The sequence below is a fragment of the Stegostoma tigrinum genome, chromosome 14 (genome assembly GCF_030684315.1).
Source record: "Stegostoma tigrinum isolate sSteTig4 chromosome 14, sSteTig4.hap1, whole genome shotgun sequence".
NCBI lineage: Eukaryota > Metazoa > Chordata > Chondrichthyes > Orectolobiformes > Stegostomatidae > Stegostoma > Stegostoma tigrinum.
This window is the reverse complement of record NC_081367.1, coordinates 32,458,654-32,483,754: the sequence shown is the minus strand read 5'-3', so window position 1 is coordinate 32,483,754 and position 25,101 is coordinate 32,458,654. Positions and strand designations below refer to the sequence as shown.

Below are 25,101 nucleotides of genomic sequence, written 5' to 3'. Positions count from 1 at the left end.
GCTGATGAACCCTACCACCTTTTGTTGCTGGCCTGAACTCCAATTTATCCTCAGGTACTGAATGCAACCATTAAATGAAGGCTCAAGTTGAACTGAGGCATTACACACCACATGTTCTTTCATAAATCAAAATAATGATCCAGGAAGAAAACTGGAGCAAAAATCCAAAGAATTTTCTAAGTATAAACTGCTACAAATGGAAATTCTGATACAAAACTCAAGAGAACGGCACAACTCTCAATTTTAAAAAAATGGGAGTAGAGGATTCAATGTGGCTTTCAAAAGGTGCAATGAAATGAAAAGTCCTGTCAATTTGAGGAGGCACATTAAGTAAATTTACTTTAAACAGAAATTGCTGATAAAGCTTAGTGGGTCTGACAGCATCAGTGAAGAAAAAAAGTCAAGGTTTCGGGTCTGGTGACCCTTCCTCAGAACATCTCTTTTGTTTCCGGATTTACAGCATCCACAGTTCTTTTGGTTTTTATTCAACCAAATTCACTTTAGTGTAAATATTCTTGGACTTCAACTTAATACAAATAACAATACACAAGTATTTGTTTTTTTTTTATTTTTCTGTAAAAATGTATGACCACATGCAGACTAAAAACCAGTCTAACAAAGTAATCACCACAGTTTTAACAAATGAACTCATTTAAATATACCCGGTGTCCATTTTCATTGTATAAAAATAAGGTATATGTCTACAGCAATCTCCTTTCAAATTCTGTAGAATAGAGAAAAGCTCTGCATACATAAATTTGTCCATGGTTAACTATACAGTCAAATAAAGTATTTTTATATTTCTGAAAATGTGCAAAAATTTTCCAATAGTTTTTCCATTAATGATCTTTGCATAAACCAAGTAACATTTTAAACAAACCACTTATAAAAAGCATCATTTACAGGTCAATATTCTACATGTTGAACACAATTACATTTAGGCATTATAATTAACTTAGTATTTACCGACGATGCCTGCTATGTCCTGAGTGACTACTGCTATGATGTTTACTTTTATGGGATCTTTCATAAGAACGCGACCGCTCATGTCTATCCCTATGATGCTCTTTTTCATGACGTCGTTTCTTTACAAGATCACAGCGGTCCCTGGACTTACTACGGCTGTGGGATCTACTGTGGGATTTCTTCCTTTTGTGACTATGCCTTATAGAAATTTTTGTTTCCTCACTGCGATGAGATTTTGATTTGATGTGTGGTGACACATGATTGTGGCGCCGACGAGGGGACATGCTGTGACTATGGGATCTGCTCCTTGATCGAGAACTGTATGTCCCAGATCTACTTCTTCTATTGTAACTGAAAGAAACCAGAAAAAAGAATTTTTTTAAAAAGTGCAAAACCAAACAACTAGCACTACTGAAAGCAGAGTCAGCTTCATCAAGGGAACTTCTAAATCCATCAAGAACAAGCGTAAACACAAGGACAGAATTTCCATTATATCTTCCTAAGCAATTTTTTTGCCTCAATTAACTTATATTCAATTCTAAGGATGGGGTACAATATTGAAAGGATAACGATCACTACCCATCTTCATACTTCAGGTGTATATTAACCAAGTAAAGACTGTAAAAAAACCAAGAAAAATTCAAAAGATTGAGAGTATTTAAGGCAACTAGGCATTGTCAATAAATGAGTAAATGCTGGTTTTACAGCTTTGCCTATAAATAAAACAAAACATGGCCAATGGAGCAATGTTGATCTTTAGAAATCCAACAATACCCCATCACTTTGACCAGCTTAAGATTTTCATGCACAACCCCAAAATGTGAAGAATCTTAAACGGACATGCATGTTTTATCACACTATGCCTACAAATCGAGGTTTTAGTTGAGTATCCTAGTTATATGATCTCACCATTGTGCCCAACAAATTGCTCACCATCTTTTGATTTTTTTTCCTCCAAAAACTGTAATTTCTAGTGTTCAAAATGAGGTTTAAAGTTAAAAACCCCAATTAATATTTACCTAAATTGTCTTTTGATGCCTTCACAATCTTGCATGTTTAACTTTTACCCAAACTGAATTCAGATTATACAGTATACCCGAATACGGTGTCAGTCAAAAGTTTATTTTAACAACCCTTGGCATTTGCTTCTCCACATTTCAGTTACTAAACTATACCTTTAAAAAATGCTACGTTATAAACGATACAGAAGAGAGCATAAGATGTTTAAATACTCTGCTTGCACAACTGCTAAATGTTATATGTATATATTGTGTCCTAAAAAAATTGGAGGCAAAAGTTTAAGAAAAATATATACAAATAGGAGCAAGTCTTGTAAATACATCAAACTAAATGCTCAGACAGAAAGGAAGGAGAAGGAAACTCTTTACCTCCCACCCAAATACTGCTGTCACTAATCTTTCCCCATCTCAATAACTCAGGATACACTGGCTACATACCCTACACAAGCAATGCAACAGATCAACAAGTAACGTGTTAAAAATTTTTGGTATAAAAATTTCTTGTCAACCTTATGTGCTATATAAAGAGAAATGTAACATAGCCGAAAACTGTAATTACTTGTACCAAGTGTGTGTAAAGGATCATCACTATTGTTGAGATTTTGACATTAGAACATGTTTGCATTTACCATGGAAGCTTAATTATACAAGCAGAATACAATTTCAGAATAAAGAGCAAAATACATTAAGCAACATGATCTAATTTATTCTCACTACTCTTGGTTAGTTCTGTATAAAATTACAATAACGAGCACTGGATTACTGAATACTTTTCTACATAACATGGTTTTTGGCATTCTGTTATAGTATATACAGCAACTGGATTCACGCATTTTAAGTCCCATTTCTTAGTAAATAACTTTCAGTAATAGTTGAGTTTAAAAATGCTAATCCTGGAATGAGGAATTTCACAGATAATATAAGCAACAATCTCTTACACCCACTAAATCAAGCACTAGTACTTACTGCCTTCGTGGTGAACGGGACCTTGATCTTGTTCGTGACCTTGAATGACTGGCACTCCTACTGTTTCGGCTTTGTTTACTTTCTTTTCTCAGCCTATATATATTTTAGGAAACAGGATTTTTGAAGTATTATGCTGATATGGTTGCACAGATATCAGATCTATAAAGTGGCAATTTTCAGTAACAGCACCTCAATAACCAAAATTTGCAATATATGTAAAGTATGGGGAGTGACACCAAACAATTAGCTCTTTCAAAAAATGGGGGGCGCGTGTGTGTGTGTCGCGTGCGCTAATATCCACTTATTCATCAAGACTGCGATGGAGAATTTTCCCCTTCACTTTGGTCACCTTTTGACACTTTAACCCCCTCCCCCATTTCTAAACAGACTGAAATATTTATTTACTAACCCGTTGTACGGGCTTTTGGAGTTCAACTGACGGTCTTCGGGCTCCTTTTTGATTGCTTTAGGATTCTGAATTCCAGGTGTCTTTTCTTCAGCCTTAGCCTCTCTGGGTGAACCTAAACACAAAAAACCTTATTTCATTTGAAATTCCAAGTATTTTAGATAGCACTTTAACACTGAAGAATATTTAGCAATATAAATAACTTCAAATGCAAAACAAAGTCAAAATGTTTATTAAACTCAATTTACAAATGGACACTTAAGTTAGTAAACTGGAACAGCTATTTGTAAGTCAACAGGTCCAACAGAAAAGCCTGGGACTGGACAATTAGCTGCCAGCATTCACTGGGCTGTGTCTGGATATTTAATCAACATCAAATGTCTTAAACAGAAATCTGCCACAGATTAATTGTGCTGCAGTGGTTAATTATTGAGTCTCTCTCCTGTGTAATATTAACTCAGTGCAATGAAAGCAAAGTGGTGTTTCCAGGTTCCAAACCTGTAAAAGAATTACAAACCCCATGGGCTGCATAAATATCACAGCCACACTCAACCATCCCATTTTAATCAAAGGAATACCAAGCACAATGCCCGCCTTCCACTAGGTGTGGCAAATGCTGGGAAGATTACACATTATAGATTAGCCTAACAACGCACAACTCCAAACCTTTTCTGTCAGGGTTTATTCCTTTAGCCTTCAACTCTGAGGTATTCGTAAGGCAAAGCTATTACTGAGAAACAGGAAATCAGTTCATGGGTGGCAGGGAACGTCTATGTCTATGTCAGCCCGCACACTATACAGCTGGGATGGGGGCAGCAGCAAACCACCTCAGGATTCCTCTGAAACATTACCCTAGGGCCATGACGGACCCAGTTTGTCTCTCTCTGGAAGGATGCTTAATCAATTGAAAGACCGTGACAGGAAGAAACTCAGCCGAATGTACATGTTCCTTACTTTGTTCTAGCCAGCGGAGCAAGATAATAATGAGAAGCAGACCAGTGCAAAGATAGAAAGCATGAAAAATTAGAATGGTTTTCACGAAAGAAATTTGATACCTAAACATGCCCTTACATTTTATATACTTACAGGGTTTAGAACCTGGAGAGAAGCCTCCCAAAGTTGAAAGTGCAGGAGTTCCATCAGGGTTTAATCCTTTAGCTTTTAACTTAGCTTCTTGTAATGCAACTTTCCTTTTCTCTACTTCTTTCTCCACATGCTCGTAGTTGGGCTGTTAAGAGATAATTTGCTATATTTTAAGAGAAACTAGAAGTTACCTAGTTCAGCACTATGTACTAGAGACCTCATATTTACCAATAATAACGTTTTCTCAATACTAAAGTAATGTTTAACTGACCTTCTTTCGGGTATAAAGCTTCAAAGTCGTGATGCAAATATCCTGGATTTCCTCTTCTCTTGCACCAAATAGCACAAACCAATGAGGGCGATTTGGTAAAACAATCTGAGTAAAGAAAAAAAATAAACGCAGGAATATAAAATACATCAACCCGTACAACACTGAATTACAATTGTCTATTAGTTAAATTATTTATTGCGAACCCTGGGGATTCCTAGCCATCCTGTAATTTTGTTTTGCTCAGGGATAAACAAAGACAAAGACAAATCATTTAGATTTATCAAGTCCTCATCTGGAAAGCATTGAGGCCTAAAACTTCTCTGCCTTTAGATTAGCATGTGGTAAAATATCAGCATTTCATCAGGCATTCATGCAATTGGGTGTTAAAATTAGACCGCTCAGATTCAAATTGTCAGAGTCTGATTAAGCTTGAACCATCTAAATAATTCGGGAATAAATTTTAACTATGTCCAGATGCTTTTTCTTTTAAGTCAGTCTCTCTGCACTCACTTGTAAAGCTCTAGCTGCAAGGTAGATGCATGCACATGCTACGGTTTCTGGCTTAAACCGGACAAATACACTTGTGCGCAGACTGTCATTCATGTAATTCCTGAAAGACATTAGAGATAAGATTTATTAGAAATTAATCAACTTCAAGTTTACAGAAGAAAGGAGACTCATGACATGGTTTCTTTTTTCTTAGGTGAAACAATATGCCCTCGGATATATTAGAAGTCTGTGCTGAGGATATCTAAATATTAAATATTTGATACTTAGAATACAAAATAAAACTAAAAAAGAATACTAAAGGCATCATGTGAAACATGGAACATACAATACAGACCATTATAAAGCCACATTTTGATTCTGTAAATACAACTTGAATAAAAACTGTGAGATGTTCCAAAGTAGTCGGCTGACATTCTCTGGCAGCTATCAAGGAAAAGCAGCATCCAAATTAAGGTGAATCCCAGGAAGAATACATGCAGCTCTAGAAACTGAGTAATAAAAATGAAAAAAAAAATAATGTGCGCTCACACTCCATGACTTCCCAATGGGACAATGAATTACAACTACAAAATGACCTTACATTAAAGGGACCAACTTAATCAGCACTACATTCAATATTTATTGGAGATGCGTAATGGGACATCAAGATTAACTCACGTTTTTCTCAAGTTTCTTCAGTAGAAAAATGCATCATGAGAGACAACAGGGCACCATGCAAAGTACAAACATAATTACAGTCAATCCTCAGTGTGGGCCTGTCAGAAGCAATTCATTAAATGCAGAGCCTCTCCAACACAAAATGATGTGCAGTACTCCTACTCTAATCCCTTACTAGAAAGATAAATAATTGCAAAGCTCCATTGTAATTATGTTTATGATGCACTGCACAAATTCACGTATCAAAAAATGTCCACCGGCCTCAGTGCTGCCACTTTTCAGCAAATCATGCCTTATAAAAGTGTGGATATTACATCAATCCAGAAATAACTACAGGGTTTGGAAGGCCTCTCCTATATCCAACAGCATGTTTTTGGAGATAAGATAAAAATGCTACTGAGAGTCATTTAGCAGATCTTTCACAAGTATTCAATAGAAGCTCTATGGATAACTATACTTGTAAAGTGACCAGTTTTAAATAACAAACCAGGTCATAAGCCGCCGTCATTGCAATTACTTAAGAGTGTACAAAAAAAAGAGTAGAATAGGTAAAGATGCTTGATCTATTAGAGCTACAGAAGCAAAAGGATCTGTTCAAAAAATTTTCAAAGCTGAGGATAACTGCTTTGATCTGATATTACAACACATACAGAATGCTTAGTTTCACTGTCTTCACACCTTGGCACGTCTAAATCTACACATTTTGGGGCACTCCGTCCTATACTGCAAAACCCGTTTCTGAAAGTTCACATTGATTTAAAAAAAAAGACACTTACAGGATGAGGACATCGCTGGCCAGGCAGCATTTACCACCCATCCCTAATTGACCAGGGGTCAGTTAAGAGTCAGCCACATTACTTTGGGTCTGGAGTCACATGTAGGCCAGACAAGGTAAGGATGGCAGTTTCTTTTCCTAAAAGGACATTAGTTTTTTCTAACAATCGACAAATAGATTCAGTGTCATCATTAGACCCTTAATTCCAGACATTTACTGAATTCAAATTCCACCATCTGCCATGGCAGGATTCAAAGCCAGGTCCCCAGAACATTATCTGGGTCTCTGGATTAACAGTCCAGCGATAATACCACAAGGCCATCGCATCCTTGTCTAAGAGTGGGTTTACTTTTAAAACTTTCAATTCACCTGCTACTCACTATCTCAATGCTCATGTTAATCAGTGATCATACCCACAATCTGACCACGTATTGTTTGCCTCGTAGGTGCAATGTAAACTCGCAGCATGCATTTTGCCAAGAGAAGTTGACTTGGTCGTGATTAGTTTGAATTACAGATTGAGATTATCACACTAACATTAGATTTAAATTTTTTAAACACTAATAATACACATTGTTTACAATGACCATAATAGCAACATTCAATCTCAAGAAACACTCTATTGATTGTGGGTACACCTTCAATCAATTGGGAGCAACCATACAAAGGAAAAGGTCAAATCACAGTCTGTTACCTGAACTGTTTAGGGCAGAAAGAGTAGCAGCAGACACAAAAAGTCTGTTGAGATTGACAGAATGCTGTTGATAAGCCTGCACTTTGCAGACGACATCCAACTCTAATTCTTGCCGAATTATATGTGATCAGAAGGGAGAAAAAATTAGTTGCTTGGTTGTGTAGAATGCAATCATTGCAAGAAAATGTCATGATCATGACACCTTTCATTTTGTATGCATCAGGACAGATGAAATGCCAAATAGAATAACAATTTAACGGTGGCACAGTGCCTTAGTGATTAGCACTGCTGCCTATCAGCACCAGGAACTTGGGTTCAATTTCAGCCTTGGGTAACCGCCTGAATGGCGTCTGCAAGTTCTCCACACGTGTGGGTTCTTGCAGTGAAGTCTAGTTTCCTCACAGTCGAAAGTAGTGCAGATTAGGAGGGTTAGACGGGGTGAGTGTGGGGCTATGGTAGGGGGGAGTGCTATTCACAGGACTGGTGCAGACTCGAGGCTAAATGGCGTTGTTCCAGTCTTCAGGGATTCTATGATACTGTCAAAACAGGTTTAAGTGGTTGGCAAAGCTTATTGGTCAAGGTACTGCTCTGGAGACTGCACCAGGGAATTGTAAACACCACTTATTTCATATGCAGATGGTTAAGCCCTCCACGAATACATGTAACTTCAAGCAATTATACATAAGCCACATTGTTTGTGGAACTGAATATGTAATTGGTCGACAGTGTGGCAAGAATTGCCCTTCGGATTAGCACTGTTCAAGTGCATAATCACATCAGAAGTTGGACACTGTGGTCAGTTTTGTAAGCACAGGATGGAGGGGTATGGACAGTGAAGAGGTGTGCTGCTTGATACAATCCATCTGTAATTGGTGTATGTGATCCATGCAACTGGCATCTCACATATTCAATTTTACTTGCGTACGCTGTTAAAGAATACTATTCATATCAACACTGTGTAAATTGATTAATATCATCTTTCGGTCACACTGTTTTCATGTTCTTTATCCTTCCAGTGTAATTTGATGTAGACTGAACACAATTTTAAAACATCGCAGCTGGGTTCCCAGTCATCAAATTGCACAATATTCAGTAAGCAATGATCTCTCCGAGATAAGCTGGAACAGTTTTAATGCACCAGAGTTCAACATCAAGCAGGCACAGCAAACAAATGGCTTGTGTTCCATTTACGTTGTTGATAAGGCCAACTGTATAGCACATGCAATATGTTGTCTCAGAATAATTGGCTATTCCCTTTGAAATTCAGTATCTTGTGTTGACTGCAAATAGCTTCAATGGCACCTCCCATTTGTTGGGCTAAGAATTTGCAGTTAGTATATAGGGAACAGGTGAAGAAATAACTCAGCAATCTACAAACTAACTACACCAAATAATTAAAAGGAGATAGATTAATAAAAAACATTAGGAGCAATTGCATTAGAAATTTCACTTGTCAGATTCCTACAGCCACATCTGCTTCCCTTCCACCCAGACCAAGCTCAGGCAGTGAGCTAAATTTACATTCATTCAGGAAACATCCACAGAATTCTTGGTTGGAAGGTCTAATCAAGTTTAGATTGCAGTCCCTAAAACATTTTAAAACTGGGAATAATGAGCATGCTGCAAAATCCATCTGTACCAGTTAAATATTTAGAGTGTGCTGTAGCAATTAACGTGATTTAGGTCCTTCTCTTCAACATGCTTTAAAATTTCACATTCTAAAACTTAGTTGACTAGAAACATTCGATATATAATCTAAATTACTGAAAGTACGTGATGAATATCCAGAAGTCAATACAAATCCTTCAAAACCCCGCCAGAACTAGATGATGTTGCCAGATGTTTTGTGACCACTTCAGTGAATAGCTGTCTCGGATGAGAGCTTGCACTGGATTGGCTGAAGGGGTAGCCAATCAAAGGCCATCCTTAGGTCATGAAGTTGAGAAGCAGTTCAGAGGGCAGAGTTCTTTGAGTTCTATGACTTACCATCATGGACTACCCTTTAATTAAAAAGAGTAGAAAAAAGAACAAAGTTAAATTGAGTTCTCCTTTATGATACTAACAAACACGCCATGAAAACAGTATGCAGAAATTACAGTACCATGTTCATAAGTTTACAGTACAAATGTACACCTTTGAAAAAATGAATGTTACACTGAAATGTGTACCCAATTCTGTACGGATACAAAAGTCAGAACTTTTAGCTGATTAAATTTGATATCACTACAAATCTTAAAACACATTATTTCAATTCCACATACAGTTTCCATGGCTTTACCAAGTCAAAGAAGCAACTTACCAGGCAGTTTGGACAAGTGTTTGATTCCTTTCACACTCAAGCACTTGAAGATACATAAATATTATCTAGAAATAAGTGGAGGGGGGAAAAACAGGTTATTTTAAGAAAAACATGCAACATTTCCAGTTCTATACAAAAGAAAATTCAAGTATCCACCAACTTACCTTGTGTGGATGCTTTACATGAACGCAAAATCCCAATTCCTTTAACACTCGTCTTTCTGCTTTGATCACTTGATTTTTGGTGTTAATGTAGTTTTGATCAAGTATCAGTGGTGTTGGAGTCCTGGTTTAAAAAAATTAAAACTATTTGCAGTCTAAAACAGAAACACTTGCAATTAGTTTGTACTTCTAATACTCTAATTCAAAGGGCCTTTTTCCTTTCCAACCAACCATCAGAAGAAACTCCTGTAACTGCCTCCAAAGCCTTGGTCTTGTGCTGTCCATTTCAAACTGAAAATTATGCAGCAAATATGCTGAACAGCCTGTTTTGCAGTTACCACCAGCAATGAAGGAAATAATAGTCTAGAGTAGTTGAGCCTATCCAAGAAATAAGACTATTAAAATAGATTGGCGGTTAGTAATTTTTGTAAACATATACTAAGAATTACACAGCATATCTACATAAATTCAAAACTAAACCATTTGCATTTTCTTAATTTTCACATTTTAAAATCAACATCATACTCATATGCTACAATAAATATCAAATCGCTGAAGACCTGCCAATTAGGATACAATTCAAGTGCACAATACAGACATCATTCTGATCATAATCTCTTCATATAACTTTCTGCTTTTGTTCTTTCTTCTGACGCCAACCTGCTCAAAAAGGCACAGAACTAGAAGTCTTTTTCCCCCCCCATGCTGTCATCTTTAACCATGGGAAATACATTTTGTAGAACACTTTAAATTTAGAATACTCTTACTTTGTTTGCACATGTACGGCATCATTCACTCCATGGAAATCATCCAAGGAAATCAGCTGTATTTTTTGACCAGATTTTTCCAAATTACTTATTAAAAAATAAAGCTGCTATTCACCTACAAGCTACACCTGCCTAAACTCCAAATTTATGCTATGTAGAGGTGCATTTGTTGACTTTAAAGCTTGATTGTTGTTCCTTCCAAGCGTATTTTCAAAAAAGTTAACAGCAAGTATTTTTACACTGCAGACAGCTACACTTACTGATGCAATACATTAGCCATGGGCAAAATAGCTTGTGTTAGCTTTTTCAAGAAGTTGACTTGAAATTGTTTAAATCAATTAAGCTTGTAGACACTGCGTGTCAGAATTCAGTACTGTGGCAGTTCAACATGTGGTTACGGCAAAGCTCTCAGGACTAATTCAAGGTCTCAAAATAGATGGGTTCTGAGATCAACATTAAAAAGCAACACCTACATTCTATACCTGTCTTAGCCCTACAGATCCATTGCATAAATCACTTCTTTGAATGTGTTTTTAATGTAATTTCCTTCAGATTCATAACTAGAACGTCATCCTATCTTTCTACTTCTAAACAAAGATTTTTTGGAGTCCTCTGCAGAATTTTAACATTCAGAAAATACATACATTCACATGGACTGGAAAGTGCTAAACTGATCGTTGATTTTAAAGTCACCAATTAGCGGACTTCAGGACTATCTCTTAACACACTCCATCCAAGCAGCAACATTTAAGTTGGCAATGAAATACTATAGATAGGAAGTTACATTTTATAAATTTATGCCCAAAATCTACATAAAGGCTGAACTTAAAAAGCATTAAGATACTACATGCAAGGGCACTCAGGAAAATTATAAGCAGAAAAAGCCACCAAAAAGGTCACATACATTGGCACGTTAGAAATCCATGCCTTAGAAATTTGTTCTCACTGAAATATTTGTTAACTTTTTTTTAATGCCTTTCACACAATGACCTATATATTTCTACATTACATGACAAACTCTAAAAGGCTGTTTGTATCTCTGAAATTGGATTTATTCTCTTGTCCGAGCTGAAATTAAAAGGTGGCAGAAGCCAGTACTGTCAACAGTGCTTGTCAAAATGATTCTGTAACTGCTCTTTCTGGCAACGCAGACTAGCTATTCTATTTACTTCTAAGCACTAAATCAGTAACTCGTAATAGAAAGAAGTTCAGTAAAAAGCTCTCTCAATAAAATTTGCAATTAGTCTCATTGACAATATTTTGGACTTTGGAAACTTTACCAGAAGAGATTCACTTTCCACGCATTCACTTACCTACTATTTAAATGCATAAAGACACAGAAATGCGTGAATGATTTTTCAGATACAAACTGTTAAACTACAAAGTTTATCACAATTTCTTAACTTTTAAAGCTGAATGGTTTAGCTAGAGACTTGTGCCCAACAGCTTAACATTTACATAGGTTAATAAGCAATTTTCCAAGCAGCACTGACACAAACATTTACCAGCCATCAATATGGAGCTGATATGCTAAGTTTCCATCAATCTGCAACAGACTGATGAGCTTACATTACTTCTTCTTGACTAAATTAATTGTCTAATGCTGAAGGCCGATAAAACCACTACCTGTGTGCAACATTTGGAAGTACACACCAGCAACCCTGTGGTTAAAACCTAGTCTGAGCTCAGTAAGACAGTATTTGCAACAAACATGGATCTGGTAGGAAAGCATGAGGAAAAACAAAAATAATCAGCCTGGGTGTAGGAACTGCAGATGTTGGATAATCTGAGATAACAAGGTGTACATCTGGATGAACACAGCAGACCAAGCAGCATCAGAAAAGCCGGAAGGCTGACGTTTCGGGCCTAGACCCTTCAGAAAATTTTCTGAAGAAGGGTCTAGGCCCGAAACGTCAGCCTTCCGGCTTCTCTGATGCTGCTTGGCCTGCTGTGTTCATCCAGCTCTACACCTTATCTCAGCCTGGGTGGGTTCCTCATGATTATGGGTTAATATTGGCAAAGATCTCACTTGTTAGTAGTGTGGTCCCCACAGCCAATTCATCAAATGTCACTACCTGATGATACTTTTAGGATATAAAGTTTTTACTCATGGATTCATGAAGTGAGGAAATGAAAAATTCATAGCAAATATGCATAGCGAAAGTTTTAAAATCAATTTTAGAAACAGTTGCACATTTATCCATCTACCAGTAACTATCTTAACAGCTTGCGTTGTCTTGTCAGTGCAAAGTTTTCTGTTTAGAGGAATGTGGGATGTGCAGTCTATAATGGAAATTGTACATGTTAAGTCGCTGTGCAGTAATTACAATTTCTTTCCTACAAATTATTTTCCCTGTACTTTTTAATCTCCACTGCAAATGATCTTAATATTGTGTATTAAACTGTTACACATTCAAATAGATTTAAAATATATACCTGAAGAGAGAGCAAATTATATCTATACATACACTTGTCTAAATCCCTCAACCTTCAGGGATCAGAAGAAAATATGCTGATACTTAAAACGCAACTTACATTTTTTGTGTTGGGTTAAAAGCATTAAGCATTTTTTTCTGACTCCATGCAAAATGTCTATGATATACCGACTTCGTTAAAATCCAAATCTACAAACAACGCATTTAAATAAAACTGATAGTGCAGGGCGCTACACAAACTGATTCGGCACATATTCTATTTTACAAATGAACATTGAGAATGGTAGCTACTCTGGGAAAATAATCTCCCAAAATTTAGTGTGTTTTGATGTCAATTTTCTTTTTTCTATTTTGGTCTGAACAAGTTTTAGGTACATTCCTAGCTTCAGCCATTTAAGTTTCTAAACCTTTACTTACCACCATTTTCAGGAGTATAGGTTGAAGTTTGCCTACAGCACTACTAATATATATCTTTTCAATGCCCCTAGTCTTCCTAACCTATTGACCATGATTTTCCCGGCAGTGGCTTACCAATTTGAATTTGAATACTGTTTGATCTAGCACAATTTCTTCATTAGCTCAGATAAGACTTTATCAACAGAGATTCAATACCAAGAATAAATCTTTTCAAAATAACGATACAATGAAGTTTGATTCAGCAAACTTAGTTACATCTCTCCATGTTATTGGACGTTCATTAGTGGACAGTATATCTGTAGTTCTGACACTCCAAGGAAATGAGGCTGCATTCGCAATAAGCTTAGTGGCAGTGTAACATAACTATTAAATCGCTCAATCATAGTAGGAAACATCAATTTTTTATACAAACAGCTCAGTTTGGTATCTGATATACTTCAAAAAAGTTACCTATCACTCTTCTATATTCCAGGGAAAACAAGCCTAGTTGCTCCAATCTTTCCCTGTACGAGGGCCGATGACATACAGGTATCCATCTCAAAGCTCTTCTGAAACACTACCATGCACTCCCATTCATGGGCCAAAATCTTCCCTCATAACATTGTGGGTCAACCCACAGAAGGAGGATTGTAGCGGTTCAAGAAGGCAGCTAACCACCATCTTCTCAAGGGCAACTAGGAATGGGCAAGAAATGCTGGCCAGCCAGCAACACCCACATTCCAGAAATGAATACGTAAAACAGTTCTGACCTTGAGAGCTAAATTGCATAGTATGGATGTTGAGGTATCAATGTCCTATATAACTGAAACGTAACAGCCTTATCTTCATGCTCAATTCCTCTTGCAATAAAGGATAGCTTTCCACTCATTGTTCACTCTAAGTCTGTATACGCCTGTATCTTCCTTATGACCTCTTCACAACGTCATTGCTTAATTATCCAGTGTCATTTACTATCCCTTCACTTCCCTTATCCAGGTCATTGATATCAACTGTAAAAACAGTCACCCCTGCACAAATGCCTGCCAGACTCCACTTGTAGAAACTTGTCAGTTGGCATTAAGTATCCAAGCCTGACTCAGTAAAGACTTTTCGCAAGGTAAAAATTCCATCCAATTTGTCACCCCAATCAGAATCCATTTGCCACATTCTGGACAATTTTTACATTGATCATAAAGCAAGGTGAACCTATTTACTGAAGTTCAAAATGTATGAGGTCACGTAAAATGAATGACAGCCCTAGCAAATTCTTATTTTTCCACAAATTCAATCTTTACTCTCTAAATCAAGTACTAAAATTCAAGGAATGTATAAAATAAGCACATTGGTCTAACTTCTCCAGCACTTCACTAAATCAGGCTTTCAGAGGCCATTTAAAGAAGTTGGAAGAAAAAAGTGATTCCAAACTTTAAATTTCTGAAGAAGCATACTAACCTCCCTCTCATTCAGAATAGATGACTAAAAAACCAAGGCAAAAATGTGATGGTACCATCTGGACAGCAAAGACAAAAAGCTGAGAACCAAGTACAGGAGTTCCTAGGTTTTAATGGTGCTGTGCCCAACCTTCCAAAGCCCCCGATTCCAGTGACCCGTTCAAAGAGCACTGGTTCTCCATCGGGATCAAACGGCACTTCTTATTTTCACTGTTGCCATGTCGACAGCTTCATCTTTACGTACCATTCCACATCACCCAGTCTTTGGTAAATGTAGTTGGTCGCTGTTAGGTTGGTTGCAAGGGAAAAAAGAATAAAAGTCAATATTGCATTTTAACTTCATGCACAATAGTAAAAACGATCACAGTAAGAAGCAATCCAAGAAAAATTTTTACATTCGTGTTACTCAAGACAAAATTTTCTACCAAGGCTTTTTGCTTAAAGCTAGTGAAATTGTGCAGTGTCACTTTTTTTGACTAAACAAAGAATTTATCTTGATACACCACTTAGTCATTATAGTGAAAAGGGAATGCATTTTCCCCAACATCCCGCGCCCCCCATCCCCACCCCCACACATACACAGTGACATAACAGGCTTAGAATTTAAACTTCCAATCACTTTCAATTTCAACTATGCAAGAAACATGTTCCATTTTCCCATTTACACATTTCTATGGAATTAAAAGTTACTAGCTTCAATTAATCAGATATACAAATTCCAACAATGCAGTATTTCTTAGAACTCTTTGCACCTTAGAAAATCAACATTTGTAACTTATTTCTTGTTTTTCTACTACATGTTCATATAGTGGTAATGTAATGAGCAGTTTTAAATAGATTCAGGTCTAACACCGCTCTTCACCCAGACTCATACTGCCAATTTTTTAGTTATGTGTTCCTTGTGTCGGAGTCTCCAGGCTGCCTTCCTCCAAGGTGGGAAACAGCATCAAAATATTGCAGAAGTCATGAACACTTCAATGAGATCCAGAATGTTATCATGGTGTAGAGCTGGATGAACACAGCAGGCCAAGCAGCAGAGCAGAAAAGTTGACGTTTCAGGCTGAGCTGCTTCTTCAGAAATGGTCTAGGCCCGAAATGTCAGCTTTCCTGCCCCTCTAATACTGCTTGGCCTGCTGTGTTCATCCAGCTCTACACCTTGTCATCTCAGATTCTCCAGCATCTGCAGTTCCTACTATCCCAAAAGATTATCAGTTCGTTTTACTCAAATTCCTTTCATCTATTTGGTCAATTCTCAAACTTCCACACTTCAATTAGCAATTTTGCAAGCTAAGTGAAGGTACCTTTATATCAGCTGTTTCAGCCTCAGTTACAAAAGAAACCAATGTGTGTCTGCTCCCTCCTTGCACTTACATGGTTATAACAAAACTCAAAGTCCCAGTGCCAGAGCCCATACTTTAGACTGAGAACTTGATACTATACAAGAAGAGTGCAATCTTCAGAAGGAAACCCAGTCTCCTTCCAACAGCAACACTCCTATATAGTACTAAAAGCAATTATACTGGATCACAACAGAACAAAGTTAATTAACAATGATACATCATTCTTGGTCGACCTTATTTCAGAATATTATGGCAAAGGAGAAATATTCCCTAACTTAATCTGATGTTCAACAGCTATGAATTTAACATGCAGTATGACAAAAATGTATTATGACTTCCTACCTTAGCGCTAATTAATGTTTTATTCCCAATCTAACTTACAGAATTTCCTTTCACCAGACAATCCATTGTTATTTTTGTTTTGAGTTCATGTTCGCTCCAATGTGCTCAAGGATTACAACCCACTAAGTAGAGATTTATGTAAGAAATCACTTGCACTACACAAGTCACCATTTGTCTTCCACAGCTTAGGGTAGAAGCATTAGCAGGCTACTTGATCACAAACTTTATGCCAGCCCCAAGAATATTCCAGCAGGAATAACTGGGCAGTAATACATTCTTCCTGTTCATCCTTCCCCAAAATTTGCCACTGTGACCGAGTATAGCAGTGTTACACGGACTATGCTGATCAGTATGCCTCACAACAGCACTGTTTTCCTCAATTGGTCAACAGTGAAGATCAGATACAAATGATTAAGAGGAACCCTGAAAGCTTGGTAAAGTTAAGGAATTTTTTTTGAATATTAAGAAACACTGGATTTGAAGAGAAGGGCTTACCTTTTGCCTCTTAGCTGGCGCAAATGATGAAATACATTTATCACATCTCTCACACGACGAGGTGCTTCCTCTATTTTGGATGCAAGATTGATACAAGCCATTGCAACAATCTGTAAAAAGAATCATTTTGATTATGAGCTAATTGGCTAAAATATTAACTCCACAAACAGTGGATTACTTTGCAGTAAAAACATATCACTTAAAACAATCCTTTTAGGCTCGCTTTCAAAGGCAAATTGATATTTAGGCATCCAGAGATCAACTTGCACCTTATGTTCTCTTCACAACCTAAGGCAATATTAACCTTTTTCTTAAAGCAAAACATGACACAAGATGTTTAATACCAAAGCATGAGGGACAACCCAAAGTTTGAAGGATCACTAACGAAAAGTAGCATTGTGTAGGAGTGAAGCTAAAGCAAGGTTAGAAGTCACAGTACAATGTACAAAGATTTGCTTAAACTCTACACCACAAAACTACATGTTTGAGGAAGTTTGAGGAAGGAACCCTGCTGGAACTAGTGCTTACATCAGAAGATTGAAGAATAAATTATTCTCCTTCAACATAGACAAACGTTTCCACTGCCTACATTTGAGGTTTATGAATAAAATGTAGTTTGAGGATCAATGATTACAGCAGAGGTCATTAGTTCACTAACAGCCGTTCAAATTGTCTGACACCCCTGAGGGTTACCACTGGCGTAAGAATTTAATCTACGCTTGTTACTCAATTCCCCCTTTCTGTTCTATTCCATACATGGTGTCCAAAAGACAATCTGCGACATGCAAGCATGTGATCAGAAACACCACGTCACAAATTGTGCTGGAACTTTTAAACTCAGTGAAACCCATTCCCAGTAACTAATGTAAAGATCAACTGAAAAACCGCATAAAAAACAGTAATCTATCAGACAAAACACTAAGGTTATGTAACCAAGGCAATGAAGAGTTAAAACAAATCAGCGCCATCAAATTTAGCTCCATCTCAAACAGCCACTTACGTTTACCACAAGAGATACAGAATCTGAAACGTGAGACCCATTTCACTTCAAACCTAATCTAACGCCAAGAATCCAACACCACACGTTTTCGGGGTACGTTTAAAAGTTGAAATTGCGATCCTCACACTACCTCCACGTTAGGGGAAGATGCCTCATTTACCGCACCCCCACCCTGAAACCGTGGATCACTTCCATTTTGGATAAACGACTCCACCCGGCCTCCATTTCCTGGGCTAAAACGATCGAATTCAAACCACCCAGAAAGCGGAACAGATCGGCCCAAAGGTTCCCCCACCCCCACTTGACGCCGAGCCGCCCGCCCATGGGACTCACCTCGAAACTGTGTTTGACGAAGGACTTGGAGAAGAAGAACCGCTGAAAGAGAACCTGAGCTGTCGCCATGGCCACCTGCCGGGGGGGGGGTGGGGGGGGGAAGAGAAGAGAAAGAAAGGACACAGAAAACAGAGCGTCAGCGACTGGAGACGAGGATAAGGCGCGGCCTTCGCGTCGCGGCCCGAGCCGGAGCCCGCCAAGATCCACCCACCTGCGGTAAACGCAGCAGGATCCCGGCCGACTGGATCAGTTCACAGCCCAGGATCCGCAGGTCGGTCTCCACCTCCAGGTCCAGGCCATCCTGCATGGATGGTGTGGGTGAGAGCTTCTCCTCGGGGATGAGGGAGTTGTCGATAGTCAGGAAGACAGCCGAATAAACCTTGTCTCCGATCAGAATGCCCTCGCCCGCCGCCATCTTGTCTTGAAACAAAAAATAAAATGGGGAAAAGGAAGGAGCAGGCGCAGAGCGCGGCGCCTAACCCCACGGGACAACGCGTTGTATCAACACGCCTCAGAATATAGATCCGCCCCAAACACAACCAAAACCGGCAAGGGAAACGCCTTGAAATCTACCTGGGAGGTGCCCAAATCCCGGGATCACGCTTTCGAATTGTTCCGTGATTAACAAACTCCGACTGCGTGAGATGACACTCCGGGTTTCGCAACAGTGACGGGGAAATGCCGTGACGTAATTTCTGGGAAGTCTCTCGGCGCTTCACCACTGCGGAACGAGCGAGGCCCGGAACCTGTTTTGCCGGCGCGCGCATCGGAGCTGACGTCAGTCACACCCTCTCCATTGTGACGCAGTTAGTCGCTGCCTATTGGCTGGCGCACCGTGATGTTTTCATGGAATCCAGAGACTATTTCTGCGGCAAGGTGTTGTTTCATTGAAACTGCATGTTCCTTTGGGTGAACGTACAGAAAGGCAGCCACAGTCACTAAAAACAAGATCACGTACTGTACAGTGTTAACAGTGCTTTAATTCATTTATTCCTGTATTTAATCCTTATCAATGAATACTTTCAGATCAAAACTGAGACCAATAGAATGCAAGAGCCATTGCAAGTCTTCGTGGGGTACTTATTTGATTGATTTGGCTTTCACCAAGTAAAAGAATGCCAATCTGTTGGAAACACTGAAGGAGTCAGGCAACATCTGTACATAATCTGTTCCTTCAGACACCCAGCGCAGAAGCAGTAGTCAAATCAGACACCAATCCCGTGGGCCTTTTATGTGAGGGTTGCCTAAGGTGTCCATCCCCAAGCCAAGGTTTGGTATAGCCATGGGGGAAGCAAATTTTGCCTGCCTGCCTCACTTTTGCAGCTTAGTCGGTACCCTGTGAAGAAGAACACACCAGTACCTGGCACCAATTTCCAGCATAGCAGCTTCCTGACACCTAGAACAAATCAATTACACACTTGATTCAACAATGTTAAAATCTCAAAGTTCTCATATTTCAGCATTGGAATGGTCTGCTTCCACTGAACACTCTGGGAAAAGAGTTTATCACATTAGATTAAAATTTATGTTTTTCTTGTCTCTACTGGTTTGTCACAAGAGGAGTTGGACCAGTATTTATCATTTTCCAGTTTTACTGGTTTTTCCTCTGGGTAGGATCAAACAATCTAAATTATGAAGACCGACTGGTAAAACCTCAGCAATTAAATTTAAAAATATTCTTGTTTAATCTATTCCATTGTCATAGATACTTTCATATCTCTATATTACTAGCTGTCAATCACTTTTTCAGATTGAAATGTGCAGTTTTATCATTTCTCTCTTCATAAGAGAGACTGTTTGAATCCACCCAGAAGGGGAACAAAAAAAAACACAGCTGGGGAATGAGACATACTGGTCCAACTCACCTTGTACACTTAAAAATGGAGGACCAATACAATTATGCTGTAAATATTAGTATAATTAATTGGTTTGCCCCTTGGTAGGGATCAGCTTTGTGGTTCTACACACCTGTAGGGGCTTGAATTCTCCCCTTTGTCCTCTGCAACACAGCTGGATGGCAAAATAAGAAATTGATCTTAAATAACAATTTAAGTGTAATAAAGCATCATTATTAATTTCACAGGTTTTCTCTTCACTCCAAGGGGGTGACGTTGTAGCCATTTTGCCTTAAATAAAATGTGTAGAACGGAAACAGCAGTAGGCCAAACTCCTCTCCAAAAACAAAGCCATATCACAACATAGAACCTCCTCCAAAAAGCTGTAAATTAGGAATTCGCTCTTAAAAGCAACCTCAAGTAGTATCTAATTATCAGTGTATTACATAGACTATTTCATACATAGAATCCCTACAATGTGGAAACAAGCCCTTCATCCCAACAAGTCCACACTGACCCTCAGAGCATCTCACCCAGACCCATCCCCCTATGGCCCACCTAATCTACAAATCCCAGAACACTATGGGCAATTTAACATGCCAATCCACCTATGATTTTAAAATTTTCAAAAGCTTCCATAGGAAATTAATGATATGTATAGTTACTAAGAGTGTTGTGACATTAGGACTGAAGAGGTAGATCATTTGAAAGTGACAATACTAGGCTTTTTTTTGCACTTGTTTCCTAATCATATACCCAGTATTGGCCATTTTCGCAGTGGGGGTGGGGGGAGAAGAAACACTGTGGCTGAATTCAACCTACAGAGGTGGATAGAGCTTTGTCAACAATATGTTGAGATGGTCAACAGGCCTTTTCCAGTCTATTTCCAGTCAGTGCACTCAAGGACAGATCAACAGCCTCAAGATGAGAACCCAGAAGCAGGCTGGGTAGCTTCTCCAGAGAGCTACACAGGCCCTACTTTGCTTAGAATCAGAGTTGTACGACACAAACGGATCCTTTGGTTCAACTCACCCATGCCGACCAGATATCCCAAATTAGTCTAGTCCTATATCCCTCTAAACCCTTCCTATTCATATCCTCATCCAGAGGCCTTTTATGTTGTCATTGTAGCAGGCTCTACCACTTCCTCCAGCAGTCCATTGCATACACAAACCACCCTCTACATGAAAAAGTAGCCCCTTAGGTCCCTTTTAACATCTTTCCTCTCTCACCTTCAGCCTATGCCCTCTACGTTTGGACCCCCACACCCAGGGAAAAGACCTTGTGAATTCAGCCCATTCCATGCCCTCACACCCCATGATTTTATAAACTTTTATAACATCACCCGTCAGCCTGCAATGCTCCAGGGAAGATAGCCACAGACTATTCAGCTTCTTCCCTATAGTGAAAAAGCTCCAAACCTGGCAACATCCTTGTAAATCTTTTCTGAATCATTTCAGGTTTAACAACATTCTTTCCTGTAGCAGGGAGACTAGAACTGAATGCAGAACTACAGAAATGGCCTAAATGGCCTGCACAGCTGCAACATGACCTCCAAACTTCTGTACACAATACACTGATCAATAAAGGCAAGTGCACCACCAAACATCATCACCACCCTATACCTACAACTCCACTTTCGTGACGGTGACAGTGACAGTGACATGCTTTTACACAGTGTCTGAGAGGACACTGCCTTACTCAACCTCCCTCACCGTCATTTATCTACTACTGCAACTGGGTGCACCTGTGAAGCTAGAAGAACTTTCATTGGTCCTCCAGCTCTCATAACACCGTCACTTCCTTTCATTGAATGGGAAGCCTGTTCCATACCTATTAAGGGCCCACGTAGCAATCTTAATTTCAATCAGTATCCTATCACAGGCAGGTTTGGGAATGAAAGCAGTCCAGGTGACACCTGTTTTGCATCTCTGTTGGGAATATTCAACTGACAATTTCTGTAAATATTCTGATCTCTTTAGACACAGCCTCTCAATCCATGGATTAAGCCAAGAATTATTACTTTTGCCAGATGACAAAAACCCAGCTGAGACCAGCATCAAAGACTCTGAATTTCAGGAATATAATCAGATAAAAGAGATCAACACTGAGCCATAGAAGGAGATATTGAAACAGGTAATGGCAAAGTCACCATAGTGCCAGAGGAGATGGTGATGCTGTCATTAAAGGGAGACAACTGGCAATGAGTGTGAACTGGGGGTCGCCACACCTCAGGCAAGGTTGACAAGGCAGCACATTCATGGCAACCTCAACTAGCAAAGGAATTGCACCCATACTGTTAGCATCACTCTGTAAGCCAGCTGTCCCCTCCACTGTCGGCATTTTGTAGAGACCATTCGTTGTGTGACACCCTGGTCCATTCCTCCATCATTTCTTCAATCCTCATTGTACCTTTCCATACACAGGCAGAATTGTAACAGTTGCCCAGTCACTTCCTCCTTCCTCACTGTCCAAGGCCACAAACACATCCAGATAAAGCAGTATTACCCTGGTACCTCTTTACGATGTAGTCTCCTGCTGCTCCTACTGCGTTCTCTGCTCACAATGCAGTCTCATTTATGCTGGTGAAACAAAATGCAGATTAAGTGACCACATTGTGGAACAATTCTGCTCTGTCCCTAGGAATAACCCTGAACTCCTGAGTGCTTGCTACTTTAATAAACCAACTTGTATACATGCTAATGTGTCCGTGGACTGCAGTGGTTCAAGAAGGCAGCACATCACCCACCACCTTCTGAAGGGCAACTTGGGATGGCCAATAAATGCTGGCCAGCCAGTGACACCCTCATCCCATGAGCAAACTTTGTTTATTAAACCCTTCTGTCTTGGGCTTGACGATAAATCCAAGGGTGGGGAGATGTCGTCTTGCTAGGAACTACAGGCTGGCAATTTGGGAAGATGATGGGCCCTGTGGCAGGTTGGGGAAGATGCGGTGTCCGTAAGTGTCAGGCTGAGAGAGGAGAGCATCAGAGTACCAGTGATGCTTGTGGGATCTGGAGAATGATCAGGCCAGCAGGTTGTGGAAGGTGTCATAAGGAAAGGTATTGGGACTAAAATGCCAGACCTAGGGTGAGGGAGTGTCCGGTCCAAGGGGTTTGGTCTCATGTCCAGGGAATCAGGCTGGCGAGTTGGGGATGTGGTGGCAGATCCAAAAGGGAGTTATTGTTTTGGGGGAAACAGGTCAGTAGCTGAGGTCCTGGGTATGGTAGAGGATCATGTCAGTTGGTGGTGTTTAGTTGTAGGAGTGGTTGGGTGGGTGGGAGGGCTGGTGGTTCAGAGGTTTGGGTGTGTAAGAGGTTTCAGGGTAGTAATCAGGGTGTAAATGGTGAATTTGACATTTAGTTTAATATTTATGCAAGAGTTAGGATGGGTTTTGATCCTCTAACATATCCTAGCTGGAAGATGTAAAATTCTGACCTAAATAGACTCTCTTAGAGGGTTCCAGGTACGGAGTAAATGCCTGTCAGGATCTTCAATTACCCAGACAATTCAAATAGCATCTACTGTGTCTAAGGTTCTGCATGTTCCTAATGAATAATTCCAGTCCTTACCGCTGAAATAATTCTAGCTATTAGAGTACTGTCTTCCCCTCTTGTGTCCCTCTGCTTGCCCCCGTTGAATTTCATCTGCCATTGGTCTGTCGATTTTTTTTCTTTTCTTTTCTTTTTTTTCCTACAGCACCTGTGTTGTGTATATGTATGTATGTGTGTGTGTAATTCCAGTAACTCAGTGAAGAAACCATGTGCAAAAACTTCATTAATATTTCCACCACCAGGAAGACAACTATGTGCCCAGTGAACCAGTAACGAGTTGACCTGTCCATATACACATTTACACAATTACCAAATTAATTCCATAATATGTGTTCTTCGTTGCAATTCCACATGTACAGTGTGATTTTAAAATAGGCTGATTGCCTTGACTTTGTGAATAAAGATTACTGACATCAATTATAAATAACAATAATCTTGACGTCAATTCCTGAGACATTCGACTTCAGACCATCCCACCAACATTTGGTTCTTAGCGTTGATTAGATTGCTTCACACATAGTGAGAGGGAGATTAATGTGTCTGTAACTGTTCATTTATCTTTCCACCCTTTTGCAGTTTCCCTAATAAACCACTCCAGCATCCAATGCGAATGCACCAGAATAGGCTTGATGGGCCAAATGGCCTCACTCCGTTTCTGTGTTCTGTTTATAGTAGTTATTAATGGCTCATGAGTCTCACTGATCTCTGAAGATTTTGAACTTTATTCTTGGCAACCTTTGATTGATTCCTGTTGATCTGATGGGACTTTGAATTCATTTAAATTAAAGTAACTGATTAGCCACTACTGTTGGAGATGGCATGACTTTCATTGTAAATACTTGAAAGATCCAGTCATTCATAATTTATACCTTATTTAACATGTTTTGCATCCACCAAAACATGCTTGCTGTTAGTGATTTATTTGTGGTCACAATTTTGTCAGCCTTTTTTACAGTGTAATTTCTTGCACCTACCTTTATAATGCGAGTTGTCCAAGCTCTCGAGACACTGTAAACACAACATGGACATGAGTACAAAAGTACAAATACTGTACAAAATTATTTTAATCTGACCACCAGGTGGCTCTCCCTCAAGTCACTGAAAATGCTTTCTGGAATTTCTTTGCATGAAATGTTTTGATTCAATTTTTCTGTTAACAATTGAAATTTTTAATTAAATTAATGCTTTAATAAATGAGTGTGTGCTGAAAATTACAGGTATCATTAGCTTCCCAGGAACCAGTTTCCTAATCAGCACCACATCTAGGCGGGTCAGGAAGTGGAAGCATGTAAGTCTGCCCATCTTTGCTGTGCACTCTTCAGTAATTGAACTATATGTTGAAAACC

General features: G+C 39.1%; 1 protein-coding gene across 2 annotated transcripts; it reads right to left on the bottom strand.

Moving 5' to 3' along the window:
- Window positions 1-553: 553 nt before the first annotated feature.
- On the bottom strand, window positions 554-18,982 carry ccnl1a (cyclin L1a). 2 transcript variants are annotated; one of them, XM_048541985.2, is made up of 11 exons: window positions 18,578-18,786; window positions 18,367-18,441; window positions 17,034-17,143; window positions 9,811-9,931; window positions 9,647-9,711; window positions 5,222-5,321; window positions 4,712-4,816; window positions 4,444-4,585; window positions 3,361-3,472; window positions 2,952-3,044; window positions 554-1,317 (listed from the first exon to the last, which is right to left on the bottom strand). In XM_048541985.2, the coding sequence occupies exons 1-11, from the start codon at window positions 18,779-18,781 to the stop codon at window positions 963-965; spliced, it is 1,482 nt and encodes a 493-aa protein (XP_048397942.1). In that variant the 5' UTR covers window positions 18,782-18,786; the 3' UTR covers window positions 554-962. The 2 variants fall into 2 exon arrangements, with proteins under 2 accessions (XP_048397942.1, XP_048397943.1); XM_048541986.2 differs by lacking the exons at window positions 554-1,317; window positions 2,952-3,044; window positions 3,361-3,472; ... (1 more) ...; window positions 4,712-4,816; window positions 5,222-5,321 and adding exons at window positions 5,329-9,347; window positions 18,940-18,982.
- Window positions 18,983-25,101: the final 6,119 nt, after the last annotated feature.